Here is a 23,578-nt window from a genome sequence, read left to right as displayed (position 1 = left end):
TTAGTATTTTAATCCATTTTCTTTTTCCTTCGCTGTGGTGTGATTTTTGATGGTGAATCGCACTTTATGATCGTTGTTTCAAGAACTTCGTCGGTAACTTTTCTGCATTGCATTGGCCAGACTAATGTTCCCATCCCTGTCCCAAAACCCAGTAAATTTATGTTCTTATTTTGGCTGCTGTAGCTTTTCCATTGGGTAGACCCTCTGAAAGCGTGAAAATAAACCATTAGCTGAGGGAGTCTGACAAGTTGTCTAAGTAACTGCTTCATGAGCAGTGAGAAGAGGCTCCAGTCTCAGGTCCATTGGTTTGTGTGTCAGCAGTGGTTCAGCTACACTTAAGAAGCTGCCCCTCCCCTCTATTCTAGCAATGCTTGCTTTTTTTTCTGTCTACAGAAAAAGAGATTTTGTTTTTCTACATAATGCCTTTACTTATTCCTTTTTGTTACGTGGAACTAAAAGGTTTGGTTTTGTTTTAGAATTTTCTGTTTTATAAAGTTCACTATTTTTATTTTTTAAAACCAGCTATTTATGATGTTTTATGGTTTAAAATGTTAAATGGCTTATATGTTTTATGCTTTAGAACAAAACATCTTTTTTCCCCTGAAAAACAACAGAGACAGAGTTTGCTTTGTCGTGTCAGGGTTTTGCATTTGGCAAATTCCTGCCAGGCTGTGGGTGCCCATATGAAAGTCTGAACTCGGAGTCAGGCTGCCTGGATTCTAATTACTAGTGGTTTGATTTTGGCAAAATACTTAAAGCTTTGTGGACCTTGGTGAGTTCATCTGTAAAATCAGAGTACCTGCTGTCTAGGGACATGAGGATTAAACTAGTTGCATAAGACCCCTGAAACTCTGCCCGGAAGATAAGAAGTGTTTAACAAATGTCAGTAACGATGACGTTGTGGATTATAGAGGAGTTTGTGGGGAAGGAAGAATTTAATTGATCATCTTTATATTTCTTTTTAAGAAAGTCTTCATGGGCTGGCCCCTTGGCCGAGTGGTTAAGTTCGCGCGCTCCGCTGCAGGCGGCCCAGCGTTTCGTTGGTTCGAATCCTGGGCGCGGACATGGCACTGCTCGTCAGACCATGCTGAGGCAGCGTCCCACATACCACAACTAGAAGAACCCACAACGAAGAATACACAACTATGTACTGGGGGGCTTTGGGGAGAAAAAGGAAAAAATAAAATCTTTAAAAAAAAAAAAAAAAGAAAGTCTTCATAATGCAAGTTCATTCTATTTGAAATAGAAGTACTGTACATATTCTAAAGAAGTAAAAATATGTGATTAAATTTTTAAAAACTATTGAACTAAAATAGAATAATTTGGAGACTCTGTTGCATTGCTTTCATATACAATTAAGATTTTATTAGCATGTAATTTAGTTGTGAGTCTTGTTATTCCTAGTGGCTTTTTTCCTTATAATGAAACGAGATAGGGTAGGACAATATATTTGACTTGTTCAATGTTATTAGGCTGTAGAGTGTTGGTGACTAACGCTCATTAATCCTCTAATGTATTCTCAGTTGTATATTGTCGGTTATTATACATCACTCTGTGATAGTCATTTAAAATGTGTTCTTTTGATTATAGCCCAAAGAAAAAATTGTTATTTCTGTTAACTGGACACCTTTAAAAGAAGGCCGAGTAAGAGAGATTGTGACATTTCTTGTAAATGATGTTGTGAAACACCAAGCTATCCTACTAGGGAATGCAGAAGAGCAGAAAAAGAAAAAGGTAATAAGTTTTAATCATTCTGTGGTTTACTCTATGAAAATAATAATATGTAAAAATTATTTTGACAGTCGAAGTGAGGAACATACATAATATTGTTTATTTAAAGGTGACATTCAATACCTATCAATTTAATCTGTGTGACTGCTTATCTTTGCAGAGGAGTCTTTGGAATACCATTAATAAGAAGAAAGTTTCAGCCTCTTCGAGTCATAAGAAGAGGATTTCGAAGATTCACAATGTTAATAAAACATTTAATGTTTCCCCAAAAGTTGACAGAGTTAGGAGCCCACTACAAGCCTGTGAAAATTTGGCTGTGAATGAAGGCAGTTCCCCAACAGAAAACAGCTCTTTAATCCTTGAAGAAAATAAAATACCCATATCACCTATTAACCCCACTTTCAAAGAGTGCCATGGTGAGGCTTGCTTGCCGCTCGCTGTCCGCAGATCTACTACTTACACATTTCTTCATGCATCTGAAAATGGGGAAGTATTGAAAGAAGAAGGGACCACCGTTTCGAAAGATTTTAATTTTAATGAGAAAGTCGTGACTGAAACTTCCTTTGACTCCCTAAATAACAGTAATGGCCAAATTGGCGAGAATAGTAAACTTCTTCTCACCCCAAACTATTCTTCAACTTTGAATGTTACACAAAACCATGGAAATTTTCTAAGTCCTGATTCATTTGCAAATGATCTTCATGCAGCTAATAATGAGCTAGACTTAGTAGCACGTCTTTCATCAAATACATTTATGAAAGAAAATTCAAGCCCTGTGCATTTGGAATCAAAAACTGTACATCAAATTTATCGGACAATTTTAAGTCCAGATTCTTTCATAAATGATAATTATGGACTAAATCAGGATCTAGAATCAGGGTCGATTAATCCAATTCTATCCCCACATCAATTTGTAAAAGATAATATGGCATATTTGTGTATATCTCAGCAAACATGTAAATTATCACCATTAGCAAATGAAAATTCTCAGGCCTCACAGTCTCTTCAAAATCAGAGTGAAAATGAAGTTTTACTTTGTGTTCCTAAATGTCAGGGTTTAAACTCTCCCAAGGCTGTTTTTGAAGAACCCAAAGCTTTAGAAATGAAGTCTAACTGTTACAGTTTTACAAAACAAAATCAGCCTAAATTTCCTGCAGCTCAGGATATTTCTAAACACGATAAACAGCTTAAGAGACGCCCAATACTTTCTGCCACTGTTACTAAAAGGAAGTCCACTTGTGCCAGAGAAAACCAACCTGAGACCAATAAACCAAAGGCAAAAAGATGTCTCAGCAGTGTAGCAGGTGAAGGTGAAAATGGAGCAGAGAATTCAAAAGAGAAGGATGCTTTTCCTTCTTACCTTCCAGCTGTGGATCCAGTCGTCAATCAATCTAAGAGTTATGAAAATGTAGCGACTCCTGCCTCAATGACAGCTTTAGTTGCTCGTAAAAGAAGGGGTGAGGGCAACATGGAAGATGCCAACGTGAGGGTTACAGTTACAGAACATACAGAAGTGAAAGAAATCAAAAGAATGCATTTTTCTCCTGTGGAATCGGAAACATCAACCGTTAAAAGAACGGAAAAGGTGATAACACTCGTCTCGAAACGCATTAGCAACAGAGAGAAATTAAGCCTGAGGAAGAAAAGTGGTGAGTCCTGTCTATGAAATCTTTGACAAAAGTACACCTCTACAGGGCATGTTTTCTGTTTTTTTGGTTTAGTTCATTTGCTGTCGATAAGCTTGAATTAACTTGTACTTTTCATTTACCAACTAGCTTAGCGGAAGATGGGGCAAAGGCAGTGTGGGGCTGAGTTCTAAGATAGTTGCGATCTTGTTCTTGTTGAAACTTTTGATAGTATGTTCAACATGACTTTTCCGCATTAATTTTGATTTTTAACAACTATCGCATTCAAATACTTATCTCGATGACGGAGTGCTTTCGCCCTCCCTCAAGTCGTGTCCACAGGGGAAGTACTTGACTTGCCTCACCTTGGTCCAGGCCCTGATTGGAAGACTCAGTGAGGGGCCTGGCCCCTGCAGCACCATCTGAGGGAATGTGGAAGAGGCCTTTGCATACCCTGTGCTCCTGGTGACGTGATTCTCCCTCAGCCTTTCCTCGGCTGTTAATTAGGAATGAACATAGGGCCCCAGAGCTCTGCCTTCCTTTGGGGAAAAAACTCGTTGTTCCCTCCCCATTACTCACAGCCTGGCTGCCTCAAAAACAGGACTAATCCCACCAAGCCTGTTTTAACCCAAATAACCCCATGTGACCATCAAGGTCCAGGCAGGAAAACAAACCACGCTAGTTATTTAACCGCCAGTTCCAGTCCCAATCCGCCTCTGCATGCTCCATGTGGGCTGGTCTTTAAATTCATGACTATATATCTCAAGTAAGCCCTTCTTTCCTTTTGGGTACATTTTCCTGGTTTATTGACTTTATCACTTTGCTACAGACTATCTCATCCCTCCTTTTTCTCCTGAAACCTCCAACACCTGTCTCTCCTCTTCTCCCCTGATTGATAACAGTATCTAACATTTACTGAGCACGGGGCTCTGTCAGACCCAGCTGTAAGTGCCTTACAATTACCTCCTTCAATACAACAAGGATACGAAGTAGGTGTTATCAGTCCTACATTTTTCAAGCGAGAAAGCCAGTGCATTGAGGCGTTGCCCGAGGTCACAGAGGTAGTAAGGGACAAAGCTGGTGTTCTCCGCCAGGCAGTTAGGCTCCAGAGCTGCTCTCTGATCCCCATCTAAGCTGACGGTCTGCTTCCTACTTCACTGAGGAAATAGAAGTTTGAAATAAACAGGGAGCCCGATGCCTCCAGCTTTGTTCTTCTTTTCCAGGATTGCTTTGGCTGTTCAGGGTCTTTGCGGTTCCATACCGATTTTAAGATTGTTTGTTCTATTGCTGTGAAAATTGCCATTGGAATTTTGATAGGGACTGTATTGAATCTGCAGGTTGCCTTGGGTAGTATGGACATTCCCCAATATTTCTTCAAATCCATAAGCACAAAATATCTTTCCATTTGTTTATGCCTTCTTTGGTTTCTTTGATCAACGTCTTATAGTTTTCACTGCACAGGTCTTTCACCTCCTTGGTTAAATTTATTCCTAGATATTTTATTTTTTTTGGATACAGTTGTAAATGGAATTGTTTTCTTAATTTCTTTTTCTGATAGTTTGCTATCAGTGCATAGAAACGCAACACATTTTTACATATTGATTTTGTATCCTACAACTTCTCTGAAGTCGTTTATTAGTTTTAACAGTTTTTCGTGGAGTCTTTAGCATTCTCTGTGTATAATACCATGCTGCCAATGGTGACACTTTTACTTCTTCCTTTCCAATTTGGATGCCTTTTATTTATTTTTCTTGCCCAATTGCTCTGGCTGGGATTCCAATAATATGTTGAATAAAAGTGGCGAGAGTGGGCATCCTCCTTGTGTTGTTACTGACTGTTTATCCCTTTGTTAACTTTCTTATCTCTGGTTTTCTCACTAATTCCAATCTTTCACTTATTTCAAGTACTATAATTAACTTATATTAACTCTGCTCCCTGCTGACTTTTTCCTCTAGGGACATTCTCTTAGCAAATTTGAATGTAGCATATGTCACATCTCGTATCTCTCTGTTAACTCTGTTTCTTTGCTTGTATTGTTTTCCTGCTTCCTATAAATATGTTCTGACCAGATAACAAATTCTTTGACTGCAAGGAACATATTTTGATCTCCTACAAGGTGTGCAATAAATGATGACCGAATGACTTAGTAACTGAATGAATGAGCAAACGAACCACTAGAGTGTTGACATTTGAACCTCTAGTTTGTTTGAGGTGGCCACCTAGTTGAGCCTCTTTGCAAGGTTTAGAGAGAATTGGACTCGTTCGGTCTCTGATTTATAAGCCTATATGAGAGCATGATAACTCACTAAGAGTGGCTCTAGCTTCTTTGTATTCTGACAAACCTAGGAGAGCAGAGAAGTCCATTTCTCAAGATGCATTTATTTGATGTTGATAAGGTGCCTACTGTGCGCCGTGCATTGTTCTAGGTTCTGTGGATACAGGGAGAAAAGATATCATTCCTGTGCTCACGTTGCTCCAGTCCTCTGGTTGGACTGCGCACAGGGAACTGTGGAAGCACAGAAATGCAGGCGCTTCGCTTGGCTTTGTGTGCATGGCAAGGAGCAGTGCGGGAGTTCCAGCAAAGGCTTCCCACAGAATAAAAGGGTCCCAGGCAGAGGCACCAGCTTCCGCAAGGTTGCAGAGTGAGGAATTTTTCCTCATAAGTTTATTTTCAAAATGCTCAAATACTAAGACCCTTGTAACTTAATAAATATGATGTCATTATTTGGTCATGTTTCTTCTTTTCACAGTTGACATACATTTGCAATCCTTCTAAATCAAAGCTAAGCAAACGTTTCCTCCAAAGGTCCAGAGAGTAAATATTTAGATTTTGCACACACACAAAATAATCTCTATTGCAACTACTGAGCTCAGCCATTGTCGGAGGGAAAACAGCCGTAGACAAATGTGTAAATGAATGAGTTGCTGTGTTCTAATAAAATTTTTACTTATGGACCCTGAAATTTGGATTTCATATAATTTTCATGTGTCAGGAAATATAATTCTTTTGATTTTTTTCCCACTATTTACAAGTGAAAAAACTATTCTTAGATTGCAGACTGTACAAAAACAGGCAGTGGGCTGGATTTTGCCTGTGGGCCTTGGTTTGCCCTCCTGTGCTTTTATTAGCTCTTTGTTTAGATTTAGCAGCGGTATAAGCTGGTGTAAAACCTGCTTTTGAGGGAGTGAACTGCTCTTCTGGTAGGTTATTTGCCGCCATGACTTCTAATGTGCTTTCCTTTGTGGTTGCCACCTACCGTCTACCTCACTCCACCTGGGTTAGATATCTGGATATCGTCTGGAGTTCTCATTCTCCATCTCTTGCCTAGTCAGTTGATTATTAAGGCTTGTTGGTTCTACTATGAAAATAATTCTTCTGTCTAATTTGTCTCCACTGCTTCTGTTTTAAATTCTTTTAGCTAACTTGGGCCATTGGAATAGCTGCCTTTTAGCTTTCTGTCTCTAGTCTTGACCCCTTTTATTCCACTGTCCATATCATGTTCTAAAATATAAATGATGGTGTTCCTTCCTAGATTGAAGTCCTTCATGGGCGTACCAGGTCCTTCAAACTGATGAACAGTGCAGGCTCTGGAACCGTACTGCCCAGCTCTGCGGCTTACTAGCTTATATATGACTTTGACCAAGTGGCTTAAATGCTCTGAGCTCCAGCATCCTAATTACATAAAATGTGGATAATCATATTACACTTCGCATAGGTTTGCTGTGATGATCGCATGAGGTGATCTATGCTAAAAGACTAGGATAGTGCCTGGCACACAGTATTCAAATATTAGCTGCCACAATTTTTTTTAATATTGAACTCTTTTCTACTTCATCCAACCTCTTCTTGTAGTTTTCTTGTATGGATTCTCTGCTCCAGTCATCTTGCAGTTCTGTCAGCAGGCCAATTCCTCATGCCCAATTTCTCCTTCAAGAGTCAGCTCAAGTGTATTCCCATTTAGAAAGGGTCTTCTACCCTTTTAGGTGAAGTGAGCTCTTCCTTCTTCTTGTTTTCATAACTGCTGATACGTACTTCTCCTTTCCGTGGCATATTATAATTCCTTTTAAATTTCTATACTCGACTGAGAACTTCCTAAGGGCTGGGACCATATCTTTCCGTTCTGCATTCTCAGCACCTAACACAGAATCCGGAATCGATACTCACAATAAATTTTGGTTGAATCTCAATCATATTTCCTATAGGCACAAAATAAATTGTAGTTTCTGGTCTATAACTTCCAGAGGTAGGTTTTCTTGACCACCGAGTTCGTAGCATAGTGCTTGTGACAGCTGTTATTCAGTATTTGCTAAACGGATATGATTATGGAGAACCCAAATTTTAACTTTTAAACAGTTCATTCAGGGAATTTATTTCATTTTTTTAATGCTGTTATTCTACTTTCCAATTTATTTTAGATTCATTAGTCTACCGAACTCCTAATTCTAAAACAAACAAAAGGACGAAACCTATCTTTGCCGTGGCACAGTCTAGTTTGACCTTCATAAAACCATTAAAAACAGGCAAGTGTTTATCTTTTAAGTCTCTGGAAAGTTGACAAGAAATGAAGCCTTCATTGCATTTCAAATGGAAATGAACTGATCCTTTTTTGTTGAATAAAAGCCTTGAAGAATTGTTCAAGTGTGCATTCAGATAACAATTAGCATATTTTCTGACTTTAATGAAACTGACTCACAGTGATTTGGTGTTTTTAAATAACCAGGAGGGGCTGCCTTACTTGTTCCCTTTTTACTTGGAATGCATTTCATACCCAAAATGCTTTCAACCATTTCCAGCTAGAAGCGGAAAATTAAATATTGTTGTTCAGTGTTTTAAAGCTGGTTTTTCCTAGTTAAAATGGTTTTTTGCTATATATTGTATAATAAGTTAGAGGAAAAGTTCTTATTCAATAACATAATTGTGTTCTTAGATATTCCTAGGCATCCAATGCCGTTTGCTGCGAAAAACATGTTTTATGATGAACGCTGGAAGGAAAAGCAGCAACAGGGCTTCACGTGGTGGCTAAACTTTATATTAACTCCTGATGACTTCACTGTAAAAACAAATATTTCTGAAGGTAAACGTTAAATTAATGTTTAAATGAAAACTCACTTTTACAGAGTTTTTAGCATGAATTTTTCATTCTTTAATTATACGTATTTTATTTATTGTATGATAGTTAATGGCATGGTCCACTAATTCATTGCCATGAATGCTAAAGATTACGTAGGTGACAGTTTTTAGAGAATTCTATACTGTGTGTATTGAACTTTTCTTTTTGCTCTCCATTCTCACTCATCAGCCAGTACAATTTCCAGCCTTTCAGGTGAATGAGTTTTATTTCAAAACAGATTTAATCTGAGTTAACAGTGAGACGTGGCTGCTAAGAAATCCAATTCAGTCTTAGCTAAGTTAATAAAGTGTAACGTCCTGGTGACTGTATTTCACAGTCTCGTGTGGCCTGATCACTTGAGACATATTTTCTCCACTTTCTTCTTTTTTTGGTCTCCACTTTCAAGTACCTGAGTTTGTAGGCAAGCTCTAGAATTATGAGGGATCTGAAAACTGGTTGATATGGGGAGTTTTTAAAACATCTCAGTGTTTATTCTGGAAAAGAGAGAACTCAGTTGTAGGACAAGATGGAAACATGCTGTCTTTCAAACATTTGAAGGATCTTCTCCTGAAAGAGAAGGAAGCTTAACTCGAGCTGCTATCCCACAGCAGCTATAGGGATCACTTCAACTCAAGATAAGGGAAAAATCCTTATAAACGTCTAAATTGCCAAACCATCTTATAGGCTGTCTTTAAGAAGATGATTTCTCCCTTGTTGCAGTGTTTTAACAAAGGCTGGTCTGTGTTCGTTGGAGAAGCTTGTACAGGATTTTCACATTAAAAGCCCCTTTGATTAGATGATCTCTAAGGTCACTTTTCTTTTTTTCCAAAAGTACACAGAGCCTGATTTTTAGTTCTCTTCTTGAGAGAAAACGTGCCTTATAAAAACTCAAATTGCATTTCAAAATGTAGTTGATTTCTTAAAAAATCAATTCTTTAGGAGCTTATATCTTTAATTTACAGAGAGGATGGAAGCATTGAAACCAGGTGGGAGGCTATTTCCTTAGTCTGGTTTAGGATGATCGCGTGTGAACTTGGATCACAGTAGTGGAGGTTATGAGAAGTGGTTGGATGTGGGATGCATTTTGTAGGTGGAGTCAAGAGGCTGCAATGGTAGATTGGCCTAAGGTATTGAGTGAATGGTGATACCTTTATTTTGAGGTAGGAAAGAGAAGAGCAAGCTTGGAAGGGGTAGGGAATAGAGTCTGTTTCAGCCATCTTAAAGAGCATTTATTGCTGGATTTAAGGACATATATAAATATTTAACCAGAAACATTCTTCCTTTGTTTCTACCCAGTAAATGCTGCTACTCTTCTTTTGGGAGTCGAGAGTCAACATAAAATAAGTGTTCCCAGAGCTCCGACAAAAGATGAAGTGTCCCTCCGAGCTTACACTGCTCGGTGCAGGTTGAATCGATTGCGTCGTGCAGCCTGTCATTTATTTACTTCCGAAAAAATGGTTAAAGCTATTAGAAAGCTTGAAATCGAAATCGAAGCTAGACGATTAGTTGTTCGAAAAGATAGACACCTCTGGAAAGATGTGGGTAAGAAGATTATGGAAATCTTGAGATTAATTCTTTAAAAACACACTAGAGATTTTGCATTTCAGAGTCAAATGTGTACATGATTTGTCCTTGCTGCCTAAAACCTCACATACTTAAATATGATCACATATATATTTAAGAGTAGAAGAATACCTTATTTAAATTATTTCATAAAAGTGATTATCCTTTCTTTCCACTGATTTTTCTCCATGAAATTTTATTTATTGCCTCTATTTGGTTATTGGTCTGAGCTTACTCACTTTTCACCTGCGTTTCAGGAGAACGGCAGAAAGTCCTGAACTGGCTTTTGTCATATAATCCTTTGTGGCTACGAATTGGCCTAGAGGTAAGTATACCTTTCAGTTATTGAAAAAAATTGTACTTTTTTTATTATATACTTTTAATAGACTTTAATAAAATATGGTTTCACTTATAAAGTCATTTGGTTATCATAATTGATCTTTCAATATAAAATTGAAGGTCATTTAATAAATGCTCACTAGGTAACTGGACCATGCCTTTATATATTATTGCCATTTCCTTGTGTAGCAGTTTTCCTGTTTGTTTGTTAAATATACAAATTGGTAGTGCCTAGAATAACAGGTATAGTAAGATCCTTTTTGAACATTTACAAATGTCAATGTTAGGCCGTTTAAATACATTTTCTAATTTAAACCTCTTCAAAATCCAATGAGGTATATATTATTATTTCCACTTCACTGATGAAACAGAAGCTGTGATGTTAAGTGACTTGCTGAATGCCAATAATTGGTCAGGATTTGAATCTACACCAGTCTGATGCCTCTGGAACCATTTTGATGGAACACTGCTCCTAAAAATGTCATTGGAATTGGAGTTTTTCACCTGGTGCATGGCTCAATAATATTTAAAACGTTAACACTAACTGAATTAGAAAGCCACTAGTAGATGGCTGTGAAAAAGATGCTTTTAGTTTAAGAAAACTTCTGTGATTCCATTTCCATTAGTCTTTTACTTGTATACCTTTATATTTTCTTTTGGCTTTTTTACCTTTGTCACGTGGGATATCCTATTCTTACTTCAATTGATTCTACATTTTAGAGTAGAAAAATCTTTGGGACTGAGAGGAATCTTTTATAAAAATCTGGCTTTATTTATCAAGAAATTGAGGTTGAGAGTGAACAAATGATGAGCTTACTACGGTCACATAGCTTGGTAATGTCATTGCTAAGATTTGTTTCAACTCTTATTTGAGTTGAATTTCAAGTCAATAATTTCTTTCAATGAAAGATTAATCAGAAAATTACATACCAACTGGTTCTGCCTCACGTGTCAAATAGTAGGAACCTCAATTGAAGTAGAAACTCTGTTTGGGACATAGCTTTCTTGTGGCAGAGGTAAAAAGCAGAAGAATTAGGGAGAAACTTGCACTGCCTCTTTTTGTTTTTCGTGAGGAAGATTGGCCTTGAGCTAACATCTGTTGCCAATCTTCCTTTTTTTGCTTGAGGAAGATTGTCACTGGGCTAACATCTATGCCAGTCTTCCTCTATTTTTTGTATGTGGGATGCCACCTCAGCATGGCTTGATGAGTGGTGTGTAGGTCCACACTCAGGAGCTGAACCCGTGAACCCCAGGCCGCCGAAGCTGAGTGTGCAAACTTAACCACTATGCCACCCAGCCAGCCCTTGCAATGCCTTTTAAAAACATCTGCTTAGGTGTAGTGTACTTCACTTCTGTCCATATTCCACTGGCCAAACATGCATGGGATAGGAAATATTATCCTCGCAGAAGAGACACAGCAAGTCTACGGCAGTTGCTGGTGATGTATAATAATCCTTTTACGGGGAAGGGAGGGATGAATAATTTGAACAAAACTTCCTACCTCACCACCACACCTTAGGGTTCTGTTAGTGGGCATGATCTTTGAGGATTTTAAGAAAGCGTCAAAGGCCAAAAAAATAAGTAAATCAAGGTAAAGTTTTCCTATTTTGGCAAGTATTAGTACTTTTGCATGCCTTTGCCTCTATATTTTGTCAATGTAAGGTTATAGAACATAATTTGCTATGTTTTTAGTGTTCTCTAATTGCTTTAAAAATCATCAATAACAAGCATATTGATACTAAGCGAATTTCATATTTGTCATTGATTATAAACACATCTGAACTTCCCAAATTATGATCTTAGATGATTTACAAATGGTTTTCCACTTGTTAACTGTTAGAAAAGTTTGAATATTTAGGTTTCTCTTGTGCCTTCACGATATACTTAGCGGGACACTTATAGTTAAATTTGAACAACATGCCTGCCTCGGATAGTTCTTTAACTTAAAGGAAAAAATTCAAATGCATATATTGCTTGTCATATGCTTTTTAAGAATTTATCTCAGTCCTGAGTTTTGTCTTTTTTTATTGTGGAGCATGCCTTATATACTAAGAAATGCACAAAACGTATATGTACAGTTTAAAGAGGTTACTTGGCAAATGTCCGTGTCACTTCCGTGCTATTTCACTGCTATTAACTACAGGATGTTGCCAGTTCCTTAGAACACCATTGTCTGCCCTTCTCTTACTGCTGCATCCCTTTGCTTCTTGGAGATAACACAGGCCTGACTTTACCTTTAATGTCTTTTCAGACAGTTTATGGAGAACTCATCCCTTTGGAAGACAACAGTGATGTCACGGGGTTGGCCATGTTTATTCTGAATCGCTTGCTTTGGAATCCCGATATAGCAGCTGAATACAGGCACCCCACTGTTCCTCATCTGTATGGGGAAGGTAAAGAGTTCTGTCTCCACTGCGTTCTCTCCACACCACGCATAAATGGCTTCTTCTCATTCTTTCTGTCTCTGTTTAAATTTTACCTTCCTAGAGAAATCAACATGAATAGTCTTTCTTTTCCCTACCCTCCCTTCCTCCACCCCCTTCACTGTAATTATTTTCGCCTGTCTGTTATCTCTACCCACACTCTCCCACCAAGTAGGCTGTAAGCCCTATGCGGATCACATTTGTTTTAGTCTGCCACTGCATTTATAGCACCCGGGATGGTGCCTGCATCGATTAGGTGCTCATTAATTATTTGCTGAGTGAGAAGAGCTAAATCAGTTGATGTCTCTGTGCCTCTGTTTCATTCTCCACGAATTGGAAATATTAAACGGCAGCTGCCCCCTGCTGTTTTTGTGAGTGTTCAGTGAATTCCATCGCGTAAAGCACTAGGAAAGGCACATGCTGCTATATGAGTGCTATTATTCTTTTACTAGCACATTATTATTATCATATTTTAAGGCGAAACTTGTCTTTCGCAGTTAACTTGCTACGCTTTTTTATACTTTCTTTAAGGTCATGAAGAAGCTTTGTCTAAGTTTACACTGAAAAAGTTACTGTTGTTGGTGTGTTTCCTTGATTATGCCAAACTCTCCAGACTTATTGATCATGATCCTTGTCTCTTCTGTAAAGATGCTGAGTTCAAGGTAGAGTTTTCTTTTTATATTTTATATTTCACATTTAAGGCTTTTGCCTGCTTTTATTGTATATTTTCTCTTTAGAAAAAAATGAGTTTCTCAAATAGTGCCCTGGAGGAGAGCAGGAATACTTATCTAGTGAGTCCTATCGTAGTTCTAACTCTGCCTAACTTGCTGGTTGACGTTCTACCAGCACCTCACCTTATTCTTTTTGTTTTTTTTTTTTTGAGGAAGATTAGCCCTGAGCTAACTGCTGCCAATCCTCTTTTTTTTTTTTTTCTGAGGAAGACTGGCCCTGAGCTCACATCTGTGCCCATCTTCCTCTACTTTATACGTGGGATGCCTACCACAGCATGGCATGCCAAGTGGTGCCATGTCGGCGCCCTGGATCCGAACCGGCGAACCCCGGGCTGTGGAAGCGGAACGTGTGAACTTAACCACTGCACCACAGGGCCAGCCCTCATCACATTATTCTTAGTTTTGATTTGAGAAGGAATGAAACTATGCTTCTAAGGAATTAATTTGGGGGAGAATTTCTTTCCTAATTTAGTATATCATCAAATTAATGCTGATTTTTAGAGTGTATTATTAATTATGAGCAGTTTTTTCCAAGGTCTTAAATTGAGATTTGCATTATTACCATATGATATGAAGCTGACAATCTTTTTATGCTACTGTTAATTTTACGTTATTTCTATATGTACAGAACGATTTGAAGGATTTGTTTTTATTGTAAACAAAATTATAATAGTGGAATACAATACCTGTAACTTGTTTCTCCATAGACTAGTAAAGAAATCCTTCTGGCTTTTTCACGAGACTTCCTCAGCGGTAGCGGTGACCTTTCCCGTCACCTTAGCTTATTGGGATTGCCTGTTAACCACGTTCAAACACCACTTGATGAGTTTGATTTTGCTGTTACAAATCTTGCTGTAGACTTGCAATGTGGAGTGCGCCTTGTGTAAGTACAGGAAATAGAGTTATCTTAATGGAAGAGAATATAATTTTCTGGAAAACACTTATTTCTATATTTCTACAACCTTTCTTGCTCTTTCATTTAAGGAAATAAATTTAGGGTTAAAAAAACTGGGATAAGTATCTGCAACACTTTTGAGAAAATAGTGTCAATTTTAGGCCCAGAAACCTTATCTCTTCTCCATACTCTTTTTCCCTGATGGCATGTGGCTAGGGTCTGTGAGTAGGAACGACTGATGCCCCAGAACAGGAGTTGGGAAAAGCATGGAACTAATTAAAATACCAAACATTTAAGTGGCATGCTATGTCCACAGTGCTTTCATGAGTACTGCATCACTGGAAACCAATTTTAGTAGCACTTTTCTTTTTTTAAAGATTGGCACCTGAGCTAACAAGTGTCGCAGTGGTTTTTTTTTTTTTCCCTTCTCCCCAAAGCCCCCCAGTACATAGTTGTATAGTGTAGTTGTGGGTCCTTCTGGCTCTGCTGTGTGGGACGCCGCCTCAGCATGGCCTGATGAGCGGTGCCACGTCCACGCCCGGGATCCAAACCAACAAAATCCCAGACTGCTGAATCAGAGCGCACGAACTTAACCACTTGGCCATGGGGCCGGCCCCAATTTTAGTAGTATTAACCTTGTTTTACACATGAGGAAAAGTAAGATGAAGAAGTAAACTGGCTCGCCCAAATTTTGTACAGTGGTTTTGGGACGTAAACTCAGGATGCCTGGCTTCCAATCACACAATATTTCCTCGTAACACGCTGGAAGGCTCAAAATCAGCTTTGGTAGGAGTACAGTGAGTTACCAATTCCTGCTTTGGCAGGAGTGGCCTTTAGCATGGTACCAGCCTTGTCCTCTTTTAGGATATCTGGATTGGGGACGTTCACGTTGTTTCGAGGAAATTCTCCAATTTTTTACGTCACGTTTGACATAAGTGCAGAAGGGATCCCTCGATCTTTAGGAATCTCCAGTTCTTCAAAAACAATGTACATATCACTTGATTCCTCCTAAATTAAGTTTCTGTGAACACTCTTTTCTGACGATATATCCTCACAACGAGGTAACAGGCTTTTGCACTTTGCTGCAGCTTTCTCTCTCTCAAGCCATTTCCATATAGGCTAGAGCACTTGCTGACCATGCTTCCCTTAGGACTTTTCTATTTGTTTCGTCTGTTCATTTCATAAACCCAAGCCACCACGTTGTTTTCTGGCTGATAGGAATTCACAGTTTTAGACGTTTTCCCCTTTCCAGGAGGAGCAGTGATTGGTTTTATGTTCAGTGCTATTTTCCACAAAGAGAGACATGTGTTATGTTTCTGCGCGAGTTACCAAGGACCTAGCAGTGTTGGAGGCTGATGCTTCGTAGTCGGTCAGGAACTCTCACCAGTTAAGAGACTCTGTCTTGGATCCCAAATATCTCTTTTCTTCAGTGTCAGCAAAATGATCGTACACCTTTGAGGCCACCTGAGAATCCTTGGGAATGGTTAAGCCACCAATGCCGTAGGTGACAGGTCGGTCTACTGTGGCAGAAATGGTTCATATGTCAATTGAGTGGCTCACCTAGAATGATGTTAAGTTGCTTTCCAGCCTTTAGAAATCATGATTCTGTAAGTGATTCTGCCCAACTTTAACTATACACAGTAATCAAATGGGGCTTGCTTTTTCTGTGGAAACAGCGATTACTGTCCAGTAGATAAAACACTAGCGACACAGACATGTGAGGGGTTTGACTTTCAACTGTGGTATATATGTCTTTTTAAGGTAGCCACTCAAATATTTTTACAGTAATTTGGAATAGATATAAGAGAATGTCTTTGATCACTGATGAAACTAGGTTTTATTTCTGATCTTAGATCTCTCATTCCTAGCTGTCTGACCATGGCAATTTACTTAACTTCTCTGGGCTTTGGTTTCTTCATCTGCGAAAAAACTGGGATAATAGAGCCTAATTGTGGGATTTGTCATGAGGACCAAAATAAGTCAAGAAAGTACTTGGTTGTCATGTAGAATATGGTAACCCCTCAAGGAATATCCATTTTCCTTTTCTTTCCCTTTCCCTGTAGAACCCTGTTACCTTGTTCATGTGTGCGTCTCATTTTTCTTTCTTACATTCTGGTCATAGACCTCAACTCCCAGGCTTAAGATGAGAAATAACTCTATTTGCTAACTGTGGAGCAACAGAGTTTTGAGATAGTTTTTTGGAGTCTTTCTAACCTAAAAGTCTTGAAATTTGGGGGGTTTATGTGGGTGATAACTCTATTTAAATGAAGTTCGTTTTTCACATGTGCTTTTATATAATAATTACATCTGAACATTCCTTTACTGTTAGGCGAACCATGGAACTTCTCACAGGGGACCAGACTCTCTCAAAAAAACTCAGGATTCCTGCAATAAGTCGTCTTCAGAAGATGCACAATGTTGACATTGTTCTTCAAATTCTTAAATCACGAGGAATTCAGTTAAACGATGAGCACGGTAAAAATTGAGTGAAGATGAAACTTCTCACTGAAAATCGATTTGTACATACATTGTGCTAACGGACTATCTTTTCATTTGCAGGAAATACAATCCTACCTAAGGATATTGTGGACCGGCACAGAGAAAAAACTCTCGCGTTGCTTTGGAAAATAGCATTTGCTTTTCAGGTATTGTACATTTGGTACATTTTGCACTTTTTGTCAATTTTCAATATTCATTTATAAAAGCAATTTGTGTCAACTAAAGACTAACAATAATAACTATTACTTACTCGAGTTTATTCTATCCCAGAACTGTGATAATTGCTTTATGCATTTTCTAGTTTAATCCTCACAACACCCCTGTAAGGTCGGTGTTATCACGACTTCCTAGGCGAGGAAACCGAAGCTGAAGTTCACATCATTGATAAGACAGAGATGAGATTAGGACCCAGGCTCGTGTGGCCCCAAATCTCTTGTACTTATCCACTACACATTTGTTTGCCTTGGAAAATAAATAATAGAAGAATTTAACTTCTGTGGGTTAAAAAATCATATATGAAAATGTGAAGATATTTATCCTTTTTGTGTGTTTCAGGTGGATATTTCCCTTAATTTAGATCAGTTAAAGGAAGAAATTGACTTTTTACAACACACGCAGAATATGAAGAAGACAATGTCTGCACTCTCATGCCGATCGGATACTATTATCAATAAGAAAAAAGACAAAAGGAGCAGTGGTTCCTTTGAACAATATGGTGGAAACATAAAGCTGTTGATGGATTGGGTGAATGCCGTTTGTGCCTTCTATAATAAAAAAGTAAGTTTCTTTGTTTTCGTTTGAACCTAGTATCTTTAAATAAATTTTAAAGTCAACTAAACTTAATGCGTAAAATCTTTTCTTGCATTTCTCAAATGATTTAGTTTATATGTGTAAGCAACCTTTTCCTCAAATGAGTGAGGATGTTATCACACTCTGTGTTTTATCTAATCTAAGATGTCACCAACTATATAATGCATGATTATTTTATGTATCAGTAAGAAAGAAAAAATCCCTAGTGGGTATCTTAATAAGAGTGGGGATCTTAATAAGAGAGATGCTTGCACAGAACTGGGCACCGAAGCATCACACCCTTTTTACAAAGGTAAATGCAGATGAACTCACCATGTGGAAAGGGACAATGGAGAATATTACCACTAGGTAGAGGGAGGAAGAAAAAAATTTAATTTCTATCCTTTATAAGCATTTTTAGACTGATGTTGTATTTCTGCAAGAAATGTACGTTTACATGTAAATAATCAAATTCTACTTTTGGAATAGTTAATATGTTATAATTGAGAATTTGGCTATGACTGTGGTATTATACTAGGTGCTATTAAAATTAATGTGATATTCTTAGCTATTAAAAGGAAGTATGGACTACAAAATGATCAGTGTCTATATTACTATCTAAATCCAATTAATTATTTTTCTGGTGTTTCCAATCAGGTGGAGAATTTTACAGTGTCTTTCTCAGACGGTCGTGTGTTATGTTACCTGATCCACCACTACCATCCTTGCTATGTGCCTTTTGACGCTATCTGTCAGCGTACTACCCAAACTGTGGAATGTGTGCAGACGGGTTCAGTGGTGTTAAATTCATCATCTGAGTCTGATGCAAGCTTTGCAGAAATGTCTCTTAAAGCACTTGATGATGGTCAGTCCCTTTTGGTTGGTTAACTTTTCCAGCGTTTTCTTTGCCGTGTCTGATTTTGGGCCAGAGCAGTCTGATCTCTCTCTTTTTATTTGTATCGTAGAAAATACTTCAGAAGTCTACAAAGAACTCCTAGAAAACGAAAGGAAAAATTTTCAGTTGGTGAAGTCTGCAGTTAGAGACCTTGGTGGGGTTCCTGCCATGATTCATCATTCAGACATGTCCAACACAATTCCAGATGAAAAGGTGAGTAAAAGGGGAGTTTCCTAGCTAATAACTCTTAGGAGTAAGAGTCTCAGAAGACGATAGGCAGTTGTATATTCTCTGTCGATCTTCTGCTTTCATCTTTCCTGTTTTCTTGTAGGTGGTTATCACCTTTTTGTCCTGTCTTTGTGCAAGGCTTTTAGATCTTCGTAAAGAAACAAGGGCTGCTCGACTTATACAGACAACTTGGAGAAAATATAAACTGAAAACAGATCTGAAACGCCATCAGGTACTCCTCAAAAATGAAAACGCTGTCATGTAAATTGTAGTTCATAAGATGCTGGTTGACTGATGCTTGATAGGGTTTTTACATTTTACTGATGTATGAAATTATTGGGATTACTAGATCATATGGTAGGTCTATTTTTAATTTTTTGAGGAACCACTGTCCTATTTTCCATAGCAGTCACTATGGGTCACATTTGACAGTCCCACCAACGGTGCATAGGGATCCAACTTCCCCACATCCCTGCCAACACTTTTTACTTTCTGGTTTTTTGGGTTTTTTTAATAGTGCAGAGATATCTCATTGTGGTTTTGATTTGCATTTCTCTGATGATTAATGTTGTTGAGCATCTTTTCCTATACTTCGTGGCCATTTATATGTCTTCTGTGGAGAAATGTCTATTCATTTGTCCGTATTTTAATCGAGTTACTTGATTTTTTATTGTTGAGTTGTAGGAATTCTTTATATATTTTAGATATAAGTTCTTTACTGGACACGCGATTTGCAAATATTTTTTTTTCATTCTACACCTTGCCCTTGCACTCTGTTGATTGTGTCCTTTGATGAACAAAAGTTTTTTAAGTCTGATGAACCACGTTTGTCTATTTTTTGCCTTTGTTGCCTGTGTTTTGGTGTCATATCCAATAAATCATTACTAAATCCAATGTTACACAACTTTTCCTTATGTTTCCTACTAGGAGTTTTATAGTTGGGGGTCTTGCGTTTAGGTCTTTAATCCATTTTTAGTTAATTTATGTTTGTGGTGTAAGATAAGGGTCCAACTTCATTTTTTTGTATGTGGAGATCCAGTTTTCTCAGCACCATTTGTTGAAGTGATTGTGTTTTCCCCAGTGAGTGGTCTTGGCACCCTTGTCAAAGATCATTTATCCACCTACGTGAGGGTTTATGTCTAGGCTCTATATTCGGTTCCACTGGTCTATATGTCTGTCCTTATGCCAGTACCACACTGTTCGATTATTGTAGCTTTGTCATAGGTTTTGAAAGTGTTGTTTGTGTTGAGGGGGTGCTTTTAACTTGTATCTCTATAGCCTTAAAGGCCATAGGCTTCACAGGGGCACTGATAGTGATATGAGATGGCTTCATCACCTTGTTGGACATAATTCTTCAGTCTAATTATAGAATCGTCTAATCTTTTCTCACTCAGAGGAGTAATCTCATATATGGCTCTCATCATTCCTTAGTATTTGCTTCAGTCCATTAAATCCATTAATTACCTTTTTCCTTTGTCAGAATAGCAGTTTGATTGCTTTTAGAGTTGAGTGTATTCTCATACGGTGCAGGTTCCATCCACAAACACCAGCAACTGATTATAGTTAAATAATAATTGGAATCTACAGCTAATCTCTGTGTAGAGCCCACCTTTGCATGGTGGGCTGTTACAGATAGTAACATAAAGAGTTATCAGACATGCTGTAAGTTGTTCCCTTCTGCCAGAGGAAATAACTTGTATTCTGGTCTCCAATTCAGTAGAACTAAAGTGATAAATCGAGCCTTGGAGAGTAGAGCAAAGTGATTAAGAGCATGAACTCCGAAGCCAGACTGGCTCCTTCAAATCCTGGGTATCCTACCAGTGGACTGACAATTGGCTGGACCTCTCTGCCTTGGTTTCCTCGTGGTTATAAGAATAGTACCTGTTCATGTATTCTTAGGGTTTTTGTGAGGTTTAGGTGAATCTTTCATGAAGTGTTTAGGATGCTGCCTGACACCTACTAAGTATTCAATACATGTTATTTTCATGGTAATTCATTAATATGGGAAGTAACAAATAGAGACATGCAAGGTACTGGCTTCTAGAGCTCCAGGGCAGCCACCTCCTCTTTGGCCGTTGATGCTCTCGGGCAGCCCTGATGCCACTTCTGACAGCCCAATATTCTGCTCTCCTGAACCTCTGTAGCTCAAAGCCACAGTGCATCTGTGCTACAGGGGATCATTTTGCTTCTCCCTTTTTGTGGATTCCTTTGTCCAAATTGTAACAGAGCAATACTACCATGTACTGTAAACCATATTGTTTATTTCAGAGTCTCTTTTTTTCTTTTCTTTTTTTTCATAACAATCTACCCCTTTCCTAAAAGTCAAGCATGAGTTCACTGCATACCACATTTAAATTTCCTTTATATTGATCACCGAGGATCTGTGATACATCAAACACATCTATGATCTTTATCTTAAGATGATATTTCCTGGGAATCTTTGTTTCATCATATAAATATATCTGCAAGTCGACCTATTAGCTATTTCAGTGTGCCCAGAAGTATCTATATTCCAAACATGAGCATACCTTACAATAAGTCCATGGAGTGTTTTATCTCCAGGATCAATTTGATTAATATTTAACAGATGATTTTCTTACAAATAATATAATAGGGTCTTAAGTCATTAAGTGTTCAATTCATATTTGCTTTTCTTCCCTTTTTTTTAGGAGAGAGATAAAGCTGCAAGAGTAATTCAATCAGCTGTAATCAATTTTCTAACTAAACAAAGATTGAAAAGGGAGGTTAACGCCGCATTGACCATTCAGAAATATTGTCGAAGATTCTTAGCACAGAGAAAATTATTCCTGTTAAAAAAGGAAAAACTAGAAAAAGTCCAAAATGAATCAGCATCCATTATTCAGGTATAGTATCCTGGAATTTCAGAATTTAAAAAGTTAAAATGACATTTTTAAGGGAGAAAGCAAAGTATGATAAAGCCTTAAAGTATTGTATTTTAGGCTTGTATATTTTATCTAGTACTTAACTTTAACAAATATTTAATACCTCTCTACTACTTATGAAACTCTTTGCTGTGTTCAGAATAAGGTTCAAACAATTCGAAATGCCTGCTTTGCTCTGATGGAGCAACCAATCTGATTCTATAGCCCTTGCTGTCTTGTTCTATATTAGAGATTTGCAGTCTTCCATTCAGCGGGACATGCTGACATCCTGTACCATTCTACTTTGTATATCCATGTACCCAGCCAAGCTCTCTTATTTATCTTTACTATGAGTCCTGGAAACTTCTCTTTTGGGATGAATTTGCATGTTTCCTCTCTAGCCCACTTAGTTGGCACGTAATGGAAATATTGCTTATAATTAGTCTACAAAATGTCATTCTTCTATTGAGTAATCTAAACTTTTAACATATTTACATAACAGACGTGTTCCTTACGTCTGTATTTCTATTTCAATACCATCAGAGAGGTGTACTATTTGAATTTACCCGATGTAAATGCCATTGAACCTTTATCCCATAAATCTATCTGTTTTATAAATTTGGAAATATTTTGGGTCTGCCTACTACTATTGATAAGTGAGGGATTCTGATTTAATAAATTATCTTTTTTTGTATGTGAGATATTACACATAGAAAATAGCAAAAAATGCAAATGTAGAAGCTACTGTTTTTTCACAAAGTGAACACTCATCTAACCCCCACCTAAGCCAAGAAATAAAACATCGCCAGCCTTTCAGAAGCCATTTCTCAGTCAATTAACTCCCCCACCCCAGCCCAGGGTAACCATTATCCTAATACATGCTAATCATGCATTTTTCCTATGCATTTGTTCTTCTTAAATACTATAATTTTGTCTTGCCTGCTTTTTACAACTGGATTTTTTGACTCAGCAGAATGTGTTTGAGACTTATCCAAGTTGTTGCATGTGTCAATAGTTTATTCCTTTTCATTGCTGAGTAGTATTCCACTGTATGGATGTACCACAATTTGCTTACGCATTAATCTGTTGAAGGATATTTGCATTGTGTCCAGTTTTAGATGATTTCATTTCATTAGGGTAAATATCTAGGAGTGGGATTGCTTGATCATATTATAAAACTGTGTTTAGGTTTGTGAGAAACTGCCAAACTGTCTTCCAAAGTGGCTGTACCGTTTTGCATTCCTATTAGCAGTGAATGAGAGTTCCTGTTGCTCCACTTCCTGGCCAGTATTTGGTGTTGTCAGTATTTCAGATTTTAACCATTCTAATAGATGCGCACTTGCATCACATTGGTATTTCAATTTGCGATTCTGCTAATGACATACGATGTTGAAGATCTTTTCCTATGCCTATTTACCACCTGTATATCTTCTTTGGTGAGGTGGTCAGATCCTTTGCCCATTTTTTATTTCTTATTGTTGAGTTTTAAGAGTTCTTTGTATATTTGGATGCAAATCCTTTATCAGATATGTATTTTGCAAACATTTTCTCCTCGTCTGTGGCTTATCTTTTTGTCCTGTTAACAGTCTTTCACACAGTAGAATTTTTAAAGGTTAATGAAATCCTACATCAGTTTTTTTTAATGAGAGGTAAAGAGTCAGTGTTTAGATTCATTTTCTTCTTTCATATGGATGTCCTATTGTTCCAGTACCATTTGTTGAAAAAACTACCCTTTATCCATTCAGTTATGTTGTTCTTTTGTCAAAGGTCAACTGTTGCCTGGGTCTGTTTCTGGGCTCTTTATCTGTCCCATTGATCCATTTGTCTATTTAATTGTGCCGGTACCACACTGTCTTAATTACTGTAT

At 37.8% G+C, this 23,578-nt stretch overlaps 1 protein-coding gene across 1 annotated transcript in view; it reads left to right on the top strand.

The window, feature by feature from the left end:
* ASPM (assembly factor for spindle microtubules) overlaps positions 1-23,578 on the top strand; it is a 50,747-nt gene that overhangs the window by 1,504 nt on the left and 25,665 nt on the right. Inside the window, exons 2-17 of the mRNA XM_005608034.4 lie at positions 1,591-1,734; positions 1,892-3,380; positions 7,773-7,877; positions 8,285-8,431; positions 9,764-10,009; positions 10,288-10,355; positions 12,621-12,762; positions 13,324-13,454; positions 14,231-14,406; positions 16,748-16,893; positions 16,978-17,063; positions 17,473-17,694; positions 18,364-18,571; positions 18,672-18,814; positions 18,933-19,061; positions 21,499-21,693. Of these exons, the coding sequence (XP_005608091.2) occupies positions 1,591-1,734; positions 1,892-3,380; positions 7,773-7,877; positions 8,285-8,431; positions 9,764-10,009; positions 10,288-10,355; positions 12,621-12,762; positions 13,324-13,454; positions 14,231-14,406; positions 16,748-16,893; positions 16,978-17,063; positions 17,473-17,694; positions 18,364-18,571; positions 18,672-18,814; positions 18,933-19,061; positions 21,499-21,693 (3,777 nt within the window). The remainder of the gene's footprint in view (positions 1-1,590; positions 1,735-1,891; positions 3,381-7,772; positions 7,878-8,284; positions 8,432-9,763; positions 10,010-10,287; positions 10,356-12,620; positions 12,763-13,323; positions 13,455-14,230; positions 14,407-16,747; positions 16,894-16,977; positions 17,064-17,472; positions 17,695-18,363; positions 18,572-18,671; positions 18,815-18,932; positions 19,062-21,498; positions 21,694-23,578) is intronic.

The sequence above is a fragment of the Equus caballus genome, chromosome 30 (genome assembly GCF_041296265.1).
Source record: "Equus caballus isolate H_3958 breed thoroughbred chromosome 30, TB-T2T, whole genome shotgun sequence".
In the NCBI taxonomy this organism is placed as follows: domain Eukaryota; kingdom Metazoa; phylum Chordata; class Mammalia; order Perissodactyla; family Equidae; genus Equus; species Equus caballus.
This window is presented reverse-complemented; position numbering and strand designations above follow the sequence as displayed.